General features: G+C 58.2%; 1 protein-coding gene across 2 annotated transcripts; it reads right to left on the reverse strand.

Annotated features, from left to right (window-relative positions):
• Positions 1-1,445: 1,445 nt before the first annotated feature.
• On the reverse strand, positions 1,446-9,271 carry B3GNT7 (UDP-GlcNAc:betaGal beta-1,3-N-acetylglucosaminyltransferase 7). Of its 2 annotated transcripts, none has more exons than XM_032277935.1 (2): positions 8,331-9,271; positions 1,446-4,447 (listed from the first exon to the last, which is right to left on the reverse strand). In XM_032277935.1, exons 1-2 carry the CDS (start codon positions 8,417-8,419, stop codon positions 3,253-3,255), a joined length of 1,284 nt encoding a protein of 427 aa, XP_032133826.1. In that variant the 5' UTR covers positions 8,420-9,271; the 3' UTR covers positions 1,446-3,252. The 2 variants fall into 2 exon arrangements, with proteins under 2 accessions (XP_032133826.1, XP_032133827.1); XM_032277936.1 differs by lacking the exon at positions 8,331-9,271 and adding an exon at positions 6,623-7,328.
• Between the last annotated feature and the right edge of the window lie 8,103 nt (positions 9,272-17,374).

Here is a 17,374-nt window from a genome sequence, read left to right on the forward strand (position 1 = left end):
AGGAAGCAAGACTAAATGCCTGATTTTCCAGAGTGACCCTTGTGTCCATGGGTGTCTGGAGGAGTTGGCCAGAGTGAGTGGCAGGGACACCTCAAAACTGCCCTTTGATCCCTCAGGTTGCTGTGAACCACTCCTGAACCTAGAAGACCTGAGAACACACCCTGCCTGCGTCCCAGCCTCCTCCCCTTCTTTCACCCCTCGGTCCAGCCCCAAGAGGAGCTCCTTTCTGCTTCAGAATGCACCCACCCCGCTCCCGGCAGCCCTCAGTATAAATGGTGCGCTCTGCCTCGTCCTCGCTGAACCCATAGCTGCCTCTGGGGCCCCACCCTGTACACCTCTGTTTTCTCTGTTTTCTGGGTGTCCCTGGGCTGCCCTCTCCCAGGCTGAACTGTAGCCCCAATCCCTTCTCTGCAGTCCAGAGCAGGACCTGGTTTCTGAGGGTGAGAAGGGACACACAGGGGTGGCATCACAGTGGCAGGCCTTGCTCGGAAGCTCTGGGCACTTGGTTTAATGCTCAATGCTCTGCTATGGCAATCTTAAATTCTTTTTTTTTTTTTTTTTTTAAGATAGTGTCTAGCTCTGTGATCATGGCTCACTGTAGCCTTGACCTCCTGGGTTCAAGGGATCCTCCCACCTCAGGCCCCCCAAGGCAATCTTTGGCAACCTTGGCCCCAGATGGGTGCGTGCCACCACTCTGAGGCAATTTTTAAATTTTTTGTAGAGACAGTGTCTCACTATGTCGCCCAGGCTGGTCCCAAATTCCTGGGCTCAAGCCATCCTCCCACCTAAGCCTCCCAAAGTGTTGGGATTATAAGTGTGAGCCCCGCCTTTAAAATTCCTTTTTTTTGAGATGGAGTTTCGCTTTGTCATCCAGGCTGGAGTACAATGATGCAATCTCAGCTCACTGCAACCTCCGCCTCCTGGGTTCAAGTGATTCTCCTGCCTCAGCTTCCTGAGTACCTGGAACTACAGGCGCACACAACCATGTCCAGCTAATTTTTATATTTTTAGTAGAGATGGGGTTTCACCATGTTGGCCAGGCTGGTCTCAAACTCCTGACCTTGTGATCCACCCGCTTGTACCTCCCAAAGTGCTGGGATTACAGATGTGAGCCATCGCACCCGGCCTTAAAATTCTTTTTTTTTTAAGACAGAGTTTCACTCTGTTGCCCAGGCTGGAGTGCAATGCCACAATTTCAGTTCACTGAAACCTCCACCTCTTGGGTTCAAGTGATTCTCCTGCCTCATCCTCCGGAGTAGCTGGGATTACAGGTGCATGCCAACACGCCCGGCTAATATTTTGTATTTTTAGCAGAGATGGGGTTTCACTGTTAGTCAGGCTGGTCTCAAACTCCTGACCTCAGGTGATCCACCCGCCTTGGCCTCCCAAAGTGCTGGGATTACAGGTGTGAGCCACCACACCTGGCCACTTGAAAAATTTTTTGAAAATTCTTAATACCTTTTTAGAACCAGGGTCCTGTAATTTCATTTTGCACTGGGCTCTGCAAATTATGCAGCCAGCTGGCTGAGAGGGAACTGTGGGAAGACCCGTGCTGGGGAGGGAGAAAGAGCAGTGCTGTCCCCTTTCCCTCCAGGGGCATCTGACCCCTCTGGGATTCCCCTGAGCTGGGTGCAGGCAGGGAGCCGCCGGCTTGCTCTACTGCTGCCTGAGTGGCTCTTCTGGGAGGCAGCTCCCTCCCCATCCTGGAGGTCAGCAGCTGGGGCCAAGGTCCCTGGCACAGGGCCATAAGCCACTTCAGTGCTTTCACTGGAAGGTGCCTCAGGGAGCCCACCGGCCTCAGCACACTGATCTAATCCCACCCACCAAAACATTAGCCTCAGGCCAACTCTGGCCTCACCCTTGGCAGGGACAGGAAGGCACTGGTCCACGCCTGAGCCACAGCTCAGCTGTCCACCAGGGCACAGGCAAGGGCCGGGTGCACTGCTAGCTCCCGCATCTTTCTGTTGCCACACCCCCATCCCCACTGTAATCCAGCACTCAGCCCCCTCTACATCCCTTCAAGAAGTCCTTGTGTATCCCCCAGCCAAGAACAAGGAACAAACTGTGTCTTCCGAAATCTGGCAACCTCAGCCCCAGACAGGCTCTCTGATGGACCTGGGAACAGGCAGTTTCACACCAGAAAAAAAAAAAAAAAAGTCCCATTTTATTGAGAAAATAGTCGATCCCTCCATCTTTCCTAGGTGACCCCTGCTGAGGTAGGAGGTGGCAATGTTCTGCACCACTCCACGGCTGAGCCACCTTGCACAGGGCAGCCGCTGGTCCACTAAGCCCTGCAGAAGCAGGATGCAGGGGGGCAGGGCTCTGGAGGGGGCTATGAGGGGCCTGGGGGTGCTGGGGGCAGGCAGCTGGAATGAGGGAAGGGAAGGAGGGGGGCCAGGGAGGACACCACCCCCTCCTGAAGCCTGGAGCCTTCTCCCTCCACATTCTTCATAAATAAGACTTCACAGTAATAGAGGAATGTCCACTTCCAGGGCCAAAGCGGCTGCTTTCCAGCCAGGGAGCCAGGCCTGGGGGGGTGGGAACTGCGGGAGGGACTCACCTCTGGCTGGGGTTGGCAGCACTGGGGTTTCGGGGGGCCAGGAGTGCTGCTCTTCTGCCCTGTTTTGGGGTGGGGTGGGAGGTTCTGAGGGGCACTGAGGTAGTTAGAGCGGTTGCCCCTCTAGGTGTTACAGGACACAGCCAGGAGCCAAGGCCCCAGAGGGGAGACGGCCCGGCTGCAGGCAGGCCTGGGGCTGTGGAGAGCCTGCTGGGAGACCATCGCGTGGCCTGGGGGCGCCTGTGAGCCTGCACAGGGTCAGGTTTCTCCGGCCAGGCCCGCCTGGCCGCTGGGGAGACTGAGGCATTTCACAGAAGACTCTTCCCTGTGAAGATGAGGGGCTGCCACAGACTCATCAGGCCAAGCCTAGCCCAGGTACCTGAGCACAGTACCTCCAGAGATCGCCAGGACCTCCCACCAGGTTTGAGGGGCCAGCCACGGACCAGGTCACTTCTCGGAGAGGGCCTCCAGACTGGGCAGCTCCAGCCGTTCCTGGGCCTAGTTTCCTGGAATTATCCACACAGGGAGGTCCCTCTCTGGCTATCTGCACCCCAGCACACCCAGTGGCACGTAGGCCTCCACCCTCCACCTCCCCTTGGGGACCAAGGGCTAGGCCTGGGCACTACTGTTCCAGCCCTGATATGATGGGGGCTCAGGAGCATGTGCCCTGGCCTGTCCTGGTGGCCCGGCCTGGGTCAGAGCAGCTGGAGCTTGCGGGAGCAGGTGAGGTTGCTGTGCACCAGCTTCCACATGGCCAGCAGCTCGGGGGGCAGCAGCTTGTGGACCACCAGCATGGCACGGAAGAAGCACGGCTCCTTGTTCATGCGGCTGTTGCGGTTCCGAGAGATGCCGAAAGTCTTGAAGCCCTCGTGGGCCGTGGGCCGCACGCCCAGCACCTCCAGGCACATGCCCAGGAAGACGTCGTCGATGGGGTAGAGCTCCAGGGTGTCACAGGCGTGGTGCAGGCGCCGGGCCAGGCTGCCGGCCATGAGGAAGCCACCGCCGCCTGCATATGGCGGGTAGCTGGCCTTGCTGTACAGGGCCCCCGGGATGTAGTATTTGTTGTCCTTCCTGCGGATGGGCCGAGCGTGCTGCATGACGTCACCCACGAACAGGTTTTCCTGTGGCTGCCGGTCAGCCAGAAATTCTAGCAGGTTGGTGGGGTTGACGAAGACGTCATCGTCGCCTTTGAAGATGAAGGGGACGTGGGGGCAGTAGATGTCCAGCCACTTGAGGAAGTGGATCTCCTTGAGGGTCAGGTTGAAGAAGGTGTCGAGAAAGTCCCACTGCAGGATGTCGCCGTAGAGGCGGTCCTCATAGGCCAGCAGCTGCTGGTAGTGCATGCGCTCATCCTGCTTGGAGGCCGTGCCCAGCAGGAAGAGGGTGCGCACGGCGCCCCGGCCCCCGCCCGCTGACTCCCGTTCGCGGCCCCAAGTCTGGCGGATGGCCTCCCGGCGGTCGTGCTGTGTGATGACCGACTTGATGACCATCAGCAGGTAGACATCGCCCCCGCACTTCTCTGGGTGGTTCAGCAGCATGGGGAAGTAGCGGCAGTGGCGGTAGAAGAGAAACTGCCGGAACTGCGGCTCCAGGCCCTGGAACCAGGCCTGGTGGGTCAGGTTGATGTTGGCTGAGCAGTTAGTGGTGGTCACGTCCCAGGCCTGGGGCCCCTGAGAGGCCACAGTCATGGCCGTGGCCACATCCTTCGGGTTCTTCCAGAAGTTGTTGGAGTTCACCAGCGGTCCGTTTGGCTTCTGGGCCCTCTGTGGCTCCAGGGTGGGTGGCGGAGGCTCCTGCAGAAACTGACCGGGGGTGAGACTGCGCTGGAACACGGTCACAGCCACAAGCAGGGCCAGGGCCAGGCACAGACTCCGGTAGATGGTTTTCTTCCTGTAGGTGAGAGTGGACAGTACAGAGGACTGAGAAAACATGAGCCCACGACTCTTCTGGTGCCCCCCTTGGGAGGCTGGGTAGCCCCAGATGGGCAAGTGGACCTGGGCACAGACTCAGTCCTGGAGCCACCGAGTGGTCAGAGGAGGGTCCCACTGCCTCTCCCACTCTGCCCTCTCCTCAAGGAGCACTGTGGAATCAGGCCCTGCCGCTTACAAGCTAAATGAGTGATTCACAACCGCTCTGCGCCACGATTTCTTCTTCCCCAAATGGGGCTAAAACACAGATTGGAGTGCTATATGAAGTGCCAGGAAGCCGGTGTGCAGTTGGGGGAGTGCTGTCACCTTACCAGGAGAGGCTGCGGTGGAGACCTCTGCCCTGTTCCCCACCCCCGGAGCCCCAATAGCTTTCTTTTTTTTTCTTTTTTTTCTTTATGAGACAGAGTCTCGCTATACTGCCAGGCCGGAGTGCGGTAGTGCAATCTCGGCTCACTGCAACCTCCGCCTCCCAGGTTCGAGTGATTATCCTGCCTCAGCCTTCTGAGTAGCTGGAACTACAAGCACGCACCCCCACACCCAGCTAATTTTTTGTATTTTTAGTAGAGACAGGGTTAGCCAGGGTGGTCTCCATCTCTTGACCTCGTGATCCGCCCGCCTTGGCCTCCCAAAGTGCTGGAATTACAGGCATGAGCCACCACACTCAGCCCCCAATGGCTTTCATTTCCCTGTGCAACCCCCACAGCAGTAGGCATCGGTATCATCAGGTGACTCGGAGCCAGAGTCATTGGGAGGGCACCCCTCTGATCCTCTGTGCCGCCTGGAGCTCCATCACATGTGGGGCACACTGGAGCTTGGGACCTGAGGAAGACTGGCCCTCCTCCCACTCTCTCGTCCTTCTGACCCAACAGAGAGCAGCCCTGATGGTTGAGGGAGGCCCAGGATGCAGCGGGCACCTCTAGCATGGCACTGCCCCGCACCCCCCTTAACTTCCCCAGCTCACAACACCCCATTAGAACACATGAGGCCCCAGTTCTATTCCCCTTCTCTGTGCTCCCCGCTCCCCCGTGTCCCCCTCTCCACCTTTGGGGTTCCTCCCACCCCGAGGGGACACTTTTGCAGCCCTAGCCCTGGAGGGAACCTCCTTGCCCAAAGACCCCCCCTGCCACACCAGTTTCAGAAGCAGAAATTAGAGCTGTCTGCCAGGAGTGCTGGTGGTCTCAAGCCCTGGGGCCTGTGCCCCTGGCCTGAAGGACCTCTCTCCTCATTTCACCCTCCGGCGGCTGCCAGGACGCCTGTCCGAGCCTCCCCAGTGAAGACCTGGGGGCTGAGAGCTCCAGGGACAGCAGAGTGGCCTTCCAGGGCCAGCCTCGAAGAGAGATGGCGCTGACCTCCAAGGGGGAGGAGCAGGGTAGCAGGAGAGACAGGGAGCCCATGGAGACGCCTGGGGTGGCCTGAGGGCACCCAGGGTGAATGCAGGCTGAGCCCCACAGAGAGACATTTTTCCCATAGGGTGCCCAGGTTGCTGGGGCCTGTGGTTGGAGGAAGACAGGGTAACCTTAGGTGCGGGCTGGGGGGTGTGACCCAAGATCCAACTTTCCGGGGAGGGGAGCAGAGGGCTTCGGATCCGGCCCTGCCAGCCCTAAGGGGTTCGAGGGAAGCGGCCCACCGAGGCTGGGAGAGGGGAGGTCGGGGGTGCACCGAGAGGGCGGCGAGACCCAGGGCTGCGGGCGCTCCACCTGCCGGGTCCGCCCCATCCGTAGGGAAAGCCCGGGAGGGACGGAGAGGGGCTGGGCGGGCGGCAGCCGAGCTCCCGCGGAAGGAAGCCCCGAAGGGAGGAGGGTGGCCCGGGAGCAGGAGGCCCTCGAAAGCCTGGAAGGGCGAGGGGACCCGGCTGCCGACGAGACCTGGGGTCCCAGCCGCCGGGGTTCTGGAGCTGAGCGTGGCGCCCCGAGACCCCCCGCCGCCCCGCACGGGTCCGGGGCCGCACACCGCGGACATCTCCAGCCGCCGCTGCCGCCGCGCCCGCCCGTCCGCCCCCGGGAAACTGAGGCCGGCGCGGCGCGCCCGGGGGCATCTCCCATCCGGGAGTCCCGGCGCCCGTCTGCAGCCGCGGAGGAGGGAGAGCCCCGGGCCCGCGCCCCCGCCCCGGCCCCCGACGGCCCCGCGCCCCACTCACCACAGCGACATGGCGGCCCGGGCCGGGGCGGCGGAGGAGCGCGCGGCTCGCAGCTCTGGGCGCCGCGGTTCCGGCCGGCAGGACGGCGGGCGGGCGGGGACGGAGGCCGGGCAGCGCCCCCGCCGCGACTTTCCTTTTCCCGGCCGCGGGAGGAGGGGCCGACAGGGGCGGCGGCCCAGGTGCCTTAACCCCTTCGGCGCTCCGAGCCCGCCCCGCCGCCGCCTGTCCCCGTTCCTCCGAGACAGGCCCCCAGGCTCCCCAAGCGCGCCAAGCGTGCTGTGCACAGCCGAGGCGGGGCTTCGGAGCCCACGGGGGTCACCTTCACCCCCCGGGATGCCTGTCCCTGGCGGAGCCTCCCGGGGGAGTCGCCGGCCGCTCCTGGACTTGTGGGAAACCTGAACACCCTGGTCCCCTCCAAGACCTTGGGGCGCCCCAAGGCCCAGCCATTTCCCTCTGGTCCCATTCAGACTTGTCTTTGGGTCAGAGGCAGGCAGGGGCTCCTTTTCTCCCTCTGCTACCTTCTGCCCCCGCACCTTTCCCGGGCCCAGGCAGACCCCTTGCCCAGCTGTTGGGCTACCCAGGATCGGGAGCAGAGCCAGCCGCTAGGGGAGAAGGCCGGACTCTAGCGCCTGTGGCTCTGGAAGCCTTCTCTGTGCTCTCCGCTCCCCCGTGTCCCCTTCTCCACCTCTGGGGTTCCTCCCACCTCTGAGGGCTCCCCACCACCAAGAGAAGGCCTGTTGCCTTAGCCCTATCTCCTTTCTTTTTTCACCTATCACTCAAAACCCTTTTTGTCCTCCGGCCTTTATTAGTCTGCTTGTGCACACCAGGCCTAGAAGGTTAAGACGCCTCACCCTGGCCTTGAGGGCTTAGGATCCAGCTGGGGACTCCTAGCCTCCCTGTGTGCTGGATAGGAAGTAGCTCCTTGTCACTGCTATGGGGGGGTGGGGAGGAGGAGGGAGGTTGAGGAAGGGCTCAACGCCAGCCTTCAGGCCAGGCAGGCCTCCTGGACGTGCTTACTAACTCGGCTTGCTGCTCTCCTAGCTGGCTGGGAGTTCCCCTCTGCAGCCCCATTTCCTTCCCTGTAAGGTGAGAATAATGGTGCTTGCCTCTAGGATTCAGTGAACCAGTCATGCATGGGCCCAGAACCAGGCTTGGCATATTGTAGCTGCCCAGTAGACGTCAGCTGTTAGGATTGGACCACAAAGAATTTCCATTTCAATTCTGTGGGCATTTTGGAGATCCTGCTGGTGCTAAGCACCGATCCTCAACACAGAACAAGACGAGAACAACCTCAATAACAGCAGGACCAGCGATGGTTCTCCCTGCTGGAGGATTCCGGAAGTCACCTGGCTGGACCAAGAAGGCCCCCTCCGTGTTCTCTGTGCAGCCCACTCCTGCTCTGGGACTTTTGGAGGGCCATTACAAAGTGCATCGGCCCCAGCATTCCTCTGGAATTCTGCCTGAAAGGCCCTTCACATTCCCTAATTGGCACTTACAACATTCCAGAACATTCTATCGTGTCTTAAGTTTTTCCTCACCCTCCAAGGTGCCCTTGAATGTTAAGGATGGGGTACCAAGCGCTTTGCTGCACTGCCCAGGCTTCCGGGTTCCCCACTTCACCCCGCAAGTGTGGCCTGGCTTCCCTGGCTCCACACAGGGGCTCTGCTGAGAGCCACCTGCTCGGCCTCAGCACTGACCTCTCTCTCACCTGGTGCTGTGGGGACTCCTCCTGCTGAGGGGTGGACACAGCTGTCCCTGGGAAGGGGTTTTGAGCCTATGTTTGGGGATAGTAGGCATGGGGGTTGGGTCAGAGTCTTGCACTTCCTTGCTGTCACTGGGGGCAGGTGGCTTATCCCCTTGAGACCTCAATTTCCTGCCAGCTCAGGGCCTTGTGAGATGACGCCAGTGAAGCAGACATAGGCGTCCTCTACGTGACAAGCTTGGTGACAGGCTGGCTATGGTTAGTGTTATCACTGATGTCCAGCCTACTCCACAAGGCCCCAGAAGCACAAGGAGGTGGGAACAGAGGGAGCTGCCCAAGGTCAGCCGAGCGTTCACCGGTGGAATCTGGTCAACTGAGACAGGCGGTTTGTCATCATGGAATCATTTGATCTGTGCCTAGGCTGAACTCAGAGAGGGGAAATGAATGACAATTACACGCGAGTCCCTGATGGTGGAGTGGGGGCGGGGAGTGTGGGAGCCAGGCCAGGCTCCTGTTACTCCAATGCGTTCCCCTGTGGGCCAGCTGGGCCAGTCCTTACAGGAAGCACGGTGGTCTCCCCACCGCCACGCCGGCCAGTTCCACCTGCCCCGGCCAGAGGGCACAGCCCCAGCAGATTCCTGTGGATTTGAGTGAGGCCCCTGAGGAAGGCAGGCCAGTCTGTGATGGGATCTGCCCTCCCACAGCCCCCTACCCTGGCTGAAGGCAGAGCCCAGAGGTAGAGGGAAGTTCCAGAACGGCGGATCCCAGAAGAGGGTGGGCGACAGGTGGACGAGCTGGCTGCATAGGCCGCAGGAAGTCCCAGGCCAAGATGGAGGTGGGTTCTGTGTCCTTGTCACAAGGCCACTCTGTGCACCTCAGGTTGCTCCCTTGGAGGACCCTGAGAAATGCCCCTTTTCCATCTTTTGGCACCTCAGCCCATCGCCACCTCCACTTTTTTTTTTTTTCTGAGACAGACTTTTGCTCTTGTTGCCCAGGCTGGAGTGCAATGGCACTATCTCGGCTCACTGCAACCTCTGTCTCCCAGGTTCAACTGATTCTCCTGCCTCAGCCTCCCAAGTAGCTGGGATTACAGGTGCACGCCACCATACCCAGCTAATTTTTGTGTTTTTAGTAGAGACAGGGTTTCACCATGTTGGTCAGGCTGGTCTCGAACTCCTGACCTCGTGATCCGCCCGCCTCGGCCTCCCAAAATGTTGGGATTACAGGTGTGGGCCACCGGCCTGGCTGCTCCACTTTCTTTTATACCCCACCCCTTCACAGAATTGGTTGGAATCCGACCCTGCTGGGACCGACCCAAGCACAGGGCTTTGCCCAGAGGCAAGGACTACAGAGACCCAGGGCTGGGAGTATCTGACTGGTCAGAAGATACACTGGGTCGGTGCTTGACTGGACAAGGTGGGGGTCAACTTGGGCCAGAGGGACCCCCAAGTGATGTGTCCTGTGTGCCTTGCAGAGAGGTGGCCCTTGTGAGGCGAGAGCCTGGAGCCCAGCAGCGGCCCTGGGTAGGTAGCTGCACTGGCTGTAATCGCCTCAGTGCTGCTGTGTGATTTTGTGAGCATGTGAATTAATTTTAGTCGGTGTTTTTGAAAGACGCTGAGCAGCAGTCTACACTCCGGGGCAGCCACAGCCAGCACTTCAAATGTGGTTGTCTACTGTCACAGCAGAGGGTCTATACATTAGCACGAGAGGGTCAGAAATCATTGTTCTGTAGTAAAAAAAGTGTTGCTGAAGATGTGTGCCTGGGAAGAAGTGCCACAAGTCCCCTCTGCCTGGGCCTGGATGAGCCCAGCCACCAGCAGGGCAGTCCCCTGGGCCTGGAAGTTTCTCTGAGTGGTTCTGGACCCCCACAGGTAGTGCTCTGACTGGAGGTTAGCTAGTCACTGATGAGCATGTCTTTGAATTCCTGAGAAAAGCCGTTGTGCCGGGCGCGGTGGCTCACGCCTGTAATCCAGCACTTCGGGAGGCCCAGGTGGGAGGATCACCTGAGGTCGGGGGTTTGAGACCAGCCTGACCAACATGGTGAAACCCTGTCTCTACTAAAAATACAAAATTAGCCGGGAAAGGTGGCGCATGCCTGTAATCCCAGCTACTTCGGAGACTGAGGCAGGAGAATCGCTTGAACCCGGGAGGTGGAGGTTGCAGTAAGCTGAGATCGTGCCACTGCACTCCAGCCTGGACAACAAGAGTGAAACTCCCGCTAAAAAAAAAAAAAAGTAGTTGTGACAGGACAGAGTGGGACTTCCCTGAGCCCGTGGGCAGAGGCTGGGTGTCTGTTTCTGTGCTTTGTGCTAACAGATGTTTCCAGTAGGGTAGCGTTGGCCCTGAGGGTTGATTTCCGTGTAGCATGCCACCCGATGGGGAAGTGTGGGATGAGAACTACGGCTTCTCAACTATCTTTGGTCCTTGAAAGCCACCAGTACCCATCCTGCAGGGCAGGGCAGGAAGGACCTCAAGGCTGGTGAGGTCACTGCCCAGACAAGCACTGGGGGGATGCCGCCAGGCAAACTGGTGTCCCCCAGAAATGGCTCGCGTGTGAACCCGAGGCATTGTCAGGATCTAGGGCGGAGGGAAGGGAAGTAGAGATGGAAAATGAAAAGAGACAACACATTTTCCTGGGGGAAGGTCTTCCTTTGAAGGGGTAGGAGGGGGAGAAGGCCAGGATGGAGCCAGCAGAGAGTGGGAGGGAGATGATCGTGTCTTCAGTGAGTGGATGGTCTGGAGTCTGGGAAGTCCCCTTGCCCAAGGGAAGACTGGGTCAGAAAGGAGCCCAGATGGCAAGGCATTGAGCAAAAACAGGAAGAAGTTTTGAAAGCCTGCGGCCAGGGGCCATGGCTCACGCCTGTAATCCCAGCACTTTGGGAGGCCGAGGTGGGCGGATCACTTGAGGTGAGGAATTAAAGACCAGTCTGACCAACATGGTGAAACCCGTCTCTACTAAAATACAAAAATTAGCTGGGTGTGGTGGCGGGCGCCTGTAATCTCAGCTACTTGGGAGGCTGAGGCAGGAGAATCTCTTGAACCTGGGAGTCGGAGGTTGCAGTGAGCTGAGATTGTGCCACTGGACTCCAGCCTGGGCAGCAGAGAGAGACTCTGTCTCAAAAAAAAAAAATGCTGCATGTGAGTCCTCATAGAAGCAGCATGCCAGGCAACCTCCTGCTGCAGGGAACACTGAGTACCCTTCCATGGCCCAGTCCTGCCCAATAAAGCCAAGCCCAACAACCAGGAAGACACCTTGCCCTCCTAGAGGTGGTGATTCATACCAATTCCGAAGCCTGCCTGCAGAGACGCTGCCTAGGAGCCTGTAATTCCTCAGTGATTCCCAAAGCGAAGGCAGGTTTGGGAACTACCGGCTTTGAGCCCCCAATCCCTGCTCTCTTGGTCAGCTTTGAGCAAGGGCCAGAGGAGGGCCACTGCCTCACCGAGTCTGGGCAGGAGGAGGGCAGGATGGGGAAGCGGCAGTGGAGGAAATTGGAGCCAGAGAGGGAACGAGTTAAAGAAGTTCAGCTTTCCCACTGAAACAGGTGGCAGTGGAGGAAGTGGAAGTGGGTTTAGGAGCTTGAGAAGAGTGGGAGAGGGTGGCCACAGCCTCTGGGCGGGATCTGAGAAGCCCAGGGAGGAACCGTGAGGCATGTCGCAGGCAGGCAAGGGTGCTCCCTGGAAACCCAGGCAGGGATCGCCCAGGGCTCCTGTGGTTGCAAGAGACAGCAGTCCGACTCCAGCCAGAGGGATTTGTTGGCTCATACAACAGGCCACCGCAGCCTCTCTTTCTGGACAGTCCATCCAGCCCCTGGCTCTTCCCTAAGGCCCCCGGGCTTCTTCATGAGGAGCAGGAGAAACACAGGCTCTCGTTCGCAGACGGGCGGAGGCATTTGTCACCTCATCTCAAGGACCTCAGAGAAAAGAGAGGTTTTTCCCTCTCTCAGCCTGGTCCTTCCCTATACAGATGTCCAGGGAAGGACTCTCATGAGTCTCGCTTCGGTCATGTTCCCAACTTGGGCCAATGATCACGTCTCAGGGGTGGGGTACCGTGGTTGGCCAGGCCTGGGTTCTGAATTCCCTTCTCTTGTTCTGTCTTTGGGACAGAGTCTTGAGATTTGCAGCCCCATGGGAACAGCCTGGAGTGGGCAGATCTGTCAGAGGAAGCTGCTGTTATCAAGAAAACTCGGTTCCCGAGCCTCACTCAGCAGCTGCAGAGATGCCCGGCTCCCCCATGCCAAGCCCCTGGGACTCTCAGGTTGTCCAAAACAAAGTCCTAGGGTGACAATCCCAGAAGGCTGGAGAAACGGATGGGGAGTGCTCGGAAGGCCTCCACACGAGCTCCTGACCAGCTCTTCTTTCTGGAGTGGGGAGGGGCCTCAGGCTGGCCAGTGGAGACAGGACGCAGCTCCTTGTGGGGCTGGGCAGCTCTCTGGACCCTTTCCTGTGCTCAGGCACCCGTTGGCTACTCTGGTTTTTTTGGGTGTGGGACCCAGGCAAGTCGGGATGGAGCTGGGCAGCCAAAGACAGAAGCTGGAGTTCAAAGCTGCCCAGGAACTGGAAGCAGAGAGGGCTCAGATGGCATGGAAGGAGTTGAGCAGTGTGCTCCGGACACAGGGCGGCAGGGCTGCACCCCAGGCTGCTGTTGGCAGGGGCGTCGGCAGGCACAGACAGACACACACACACAGACACACACACACAGACACACACACACACACAGACACACACACACACACACACACACAGAGACACAGACACACACACAGACACATACACACAGACACATACACACAGACAACACACACACAGACACACATACAGGTGCACACACACAGACAACACACACACACAGACACACACAGAACCATGCAGGCATACATGTGAATCCAAACACCTGAACACACACGCCCAGGGACATGCATAAACACACAGACACACATGCATTTGGAGAGACACAAACCACATCCATACATATCGAGGTCAGATATACAGACATGCACATAACCCTCATGCGTATACACTCACACACCTGAGATACACATACACTTGTTAAAAAGCACAGACACACACCCATCCACACATCCACACAGACACACACACACACACACACCCATCTACACACACATCCACACACCCATCCACACAACACCCATCCACACACACACCCATCCACACACACAGACACATAGACACACACCTATCCACACCATCCACACACACACACACCCATCCACACACAGACACACACCCACCCACAGACACCCATCCACACACACAGACACACACACACACCCATCCACACCATCCACACATATCCACCCACACACACACACACACACACTCATCCACACACAGACACATCCCCCACACCCATACACACAAACCCATACACACATACACACCTATCCACACCCATCCACACACACCCATCCACACACACACACCAATCCACAGACACACACACACACACACACACACACATGCCCTCCATGCCCATGGCCTTTCCCAGGTGGAAGGGGCCTCCCCCAACCAGCTCATCTGCTACCAGTGAAACTGCCCGAAGGCCCTTGGGAGGGGGCTCAGGACCCAACAGGGCCTGTCACATCCATGAGCAGCCCTTGTGATCCTTGCCCAGGTCCTCAAGTCTGTGCCCCCCTCCAACCTTCAGGACCCTCTGGGCACTGCCCACAGACCCTTACCACCCACACCTGCCCCCAGCCTCAACTCCAGCAACCCTGGCCTCCGTTCGCCCAGACTCCAGCTTCCTTCTGCTCCAATGTGCTCTCCCACCCGCCTTGTAGAATCCAGTCAGTTCCTGGTCATCCTTCAAAACCCACCTCAAGTGCCCCCTCCCTTGGAGCAGGCGCCCCCTCCTTGGCCAGCGTTGCCCCGCACAAGCCTCCTGTCTGTCCCTCCTCCACCTGTCCCACCACACCGGGCACGGCCAAGAGTAGGGATCGGCCTTTCTGTTTTCCTGGTGGGCAGCACGCAAGAGGGCGGGGCTGATGCCCACTGGCTGTGCAACTGCAGGACCACATTGCCAGCATGGCCGCCTGGAGGAGACCTGAGCAAGGAGGAGGAGCAGCCATATTCAGAGGGCAACGGGGTGTGCCCACTCCAGGGATCCTGGGGCGGCCCAGGCAGATGTGCAGAGCCTCAGCCCCACCCCCAGCACACACTGCCACACATTCACCCTCAGTGGCCATTGTGCTGTTGCCCTGGACAGCTGGGCCCAGGCAGCACCTTCCCCCAGGCCACCATGACTCACATCCCGCCCGCCGGGCGGCCGGCCTGGATACACACAGTCTCCTTTCAGCCCCTCGGCCTCAAACACTAGTTTAGTCTTCCCTCTCGGGTGCCTCCCCTCCCGGGCTGGCAGCTCAGCCCCACGCTGAGGCCACGCGGAGGCCTGCTTCCTCTCCGGAGCACAGGGCTCCCTGTCTCTCGTCACCCGGCCGCCGTCCAAGCTGGCCCTGAATGGCTGCCTTTTCATGGAGCGGAGCCTGGCCAGGTGCAGGCTAAGCAGCCCTGCTCCCACTGGGCCTGCCAGATCTCTCTGTCCGTGGCTCTACTGCCCTGGGAAAGAGGTGGACTGGAGAGCTGGGGGGGTCCAGAAGTCCTTCCCAGGCTCTGGTCAAAGGTCTCCTCACACACACGAGGGCTCCTCTTCACACACACTCTTCTCTCTGCTTCCTGAGCAGCCCTACAGCCTGGCCAGGTACAGATTCTTATTTGTCCCACTTTACAGAGAAGGAAACTGAGGCTGGTGGGGGGTGGGACTGGGGCTTGGTGCCACTAGAGTACCATTAATAATGCGACCAGGTCGGGGTGCTGACGTGCACCTCACCTGTAATCCCAGCACTTTTGGAGACTGAAGCAGGAGGATCGCCTGAGCTCAGGAGTTCAAGACCAGCCTGGGCAACACAGCGAGACCCTCGCCTCTACAAAAATTTAAAAATTATCAGGGTGTGGTGGCGTGTGCCTTGGTCTCAGGAGGCTGCGGTGAGAGGATCACTTGAGCCTGGAAGAGTGAGGCTGCAGTGAGCCATGATTGCACCACTGCATTCCAGTGTAAATGACAGAGCAAGACCCTGTCTCAAAAAATATATAATAATAATAGCGTGCCCTCACAGCATTGCAGTGAAGCACTAAGGCAGCAGCCTCACGGAGCACTGCTAGCAGGGTCCACAGGTGGCCCCCATGATGATGATCACATCATTTCTGGGTTTGTAGCTAGCACCTCTCCCCGTCTTTTAGTGGAGACCTCACTCCTCTAGTCTCAGGGGTGGCCTCTCGGCCAGGGTGGACCAGTCATGATACCTTATGCACCTTGCACCCCAGCACTGTGCTTGGTGCAAGGGATGGGCCTGTCACCTGAGCTGGGCCACTCAAGGCTCTTCCCTGGGGATTTTCAGAGGTCTCTGATCATCAGGCATTTTAGGGTGTGACTCTGAATATACTGGGAAAATATTGCACCGGGCACCCTGGGCCCCTTCACTGCAGGGAAAAGACTAAACATGTAAAGCAAAATGAGAAAGCAGAGTCTGAACAGCGCTGGAATCCTGGTTTCGTGGATTCCAGCCGTGGGCAAATGAATACTCTTTCCCCAAAGATATCCATACCCTCATCCCTGGAAGCTGTGACTATGTTAGGTCACCAAAAGAGGGCCTTTGCTGATGTCATTAAGGTCATGGACCTTAAAATAGAAAAAATTATCTTGGATTATCTGAGGTGGTCCAGCCTACTCACACAATCCCTTAAAAGCAAGGAACTGGCCAGGCACAGTGACAGTGGCTCATGCCTGTAATCCCAGCACTTTGGGAGGCCAAGGCGGGCGGATCATGAGTTCAGGAGTTCGAGATCAGCCTGGCCAATATTGTGAAATCCCATCTCTACTAAAAATACAAAAATTAGCCGGATGTGGTGGCGCGCGCCTGTAGTCCCAGCTACTTGGGAGGCTGAGGCAGGAGAGTTGCTTCAACCTGGGAGGCAGAGGTTGCAGTGAGCCAAGATCACGCCACTGCACTCCAGCGTGGGTAACAGAGCGAACAAAAAACAAAAAAAGCAAGGAACTTTCTCTGGCTGGAAGCAGAGGTGATACAGCAGAAGAGAACGTTGGAGATTCTGGACATGAGAAGGCTTTGGTCTCCTTTACTGGACCCATATTTGGTCCAGAGACACCAGAGGGGTCCTTGATGAGCCAAGGGTGGGCCTGGCTGACCAGCCGGGGAACAGGAACCTCAGGGCCTACACCCTTGAGGAACTGGATTCTGCCCATGAGCTGATGAGCCTAGAAGCAAGATCTTCTCGAGCCTCCCAGTAAAGCCCCGCCAACTGACACCTTGATTCCAACCTTATAAAAGACTTCTGACCTGGAGAAACTGTGAGATGATCAGGGTGAGCTGTTTTCAGCCACTATGTTTGTGTGGCAATTTAGGTGCCACCCTGACTCCCTTGGTTTGGTTACAGGAGCCAAGAATTTTTCATTTGTGGTTTTGGTCACTCACGACTAAAGATTCCAGACTGATGCTGTTATTGTGATCTGTCTCCCCCACCGCCCCTCACAAACAGCTTGTCCTAGCAGCTGGGGAGGAGACAGGGCACCAGAACATGGGGAAACTTTGCAGGCGGCAGCAAAGGCGGTGAGAGGGACAAATCTTGAGCATTAGAGCTTGCTTTCTTTTTTTCTTTTTGACACAGGCTATCGCTCTGTTACCCAGGCTGGAGTGCAGTGGCGAAAACTTGGCTCACCGTAGCCTCGACCTCCTGGGCTCAAGTGATCCTCCCACCTCAGCCTCCCAAGTAGCTGGTACTACAGGCATGCGCCACCATGCCTGGCTACAGAGCTTTCAAAAGTTCTTCCAGAAGACGCAGATCTGCCCCTTCCTCACCTAAACAGAGGGACCCCACCTCCACCCAGCAGGTCTGGGGTCACTGGGCAGAGAGAGCACACCTGGGAGCCCGAGAGAAGTGACTTGTCTCAGTATGTTCTATGGTGGCTTTTTGGTTAAAGCCTGCAAAGGTTGGCAGCCTGCAAAGACTGGGAGCAATGG

The sequence above is a fragment of the Sapajus apella genome, unplaced genomic scaffold, assembly GCF_009761245.1.
Source record: "Sapajus apella isolate SASKATOON/1434 unplaced genomic scaffold, GSC_monkey_1.0 scaffold10, whole genome shotgun sequence".
Lineage (NCBI taxonomy): Eukaryota > Metazoa > Chordata > Mammalia > Primates > Cebidae > Sapajus > Sapajus apella.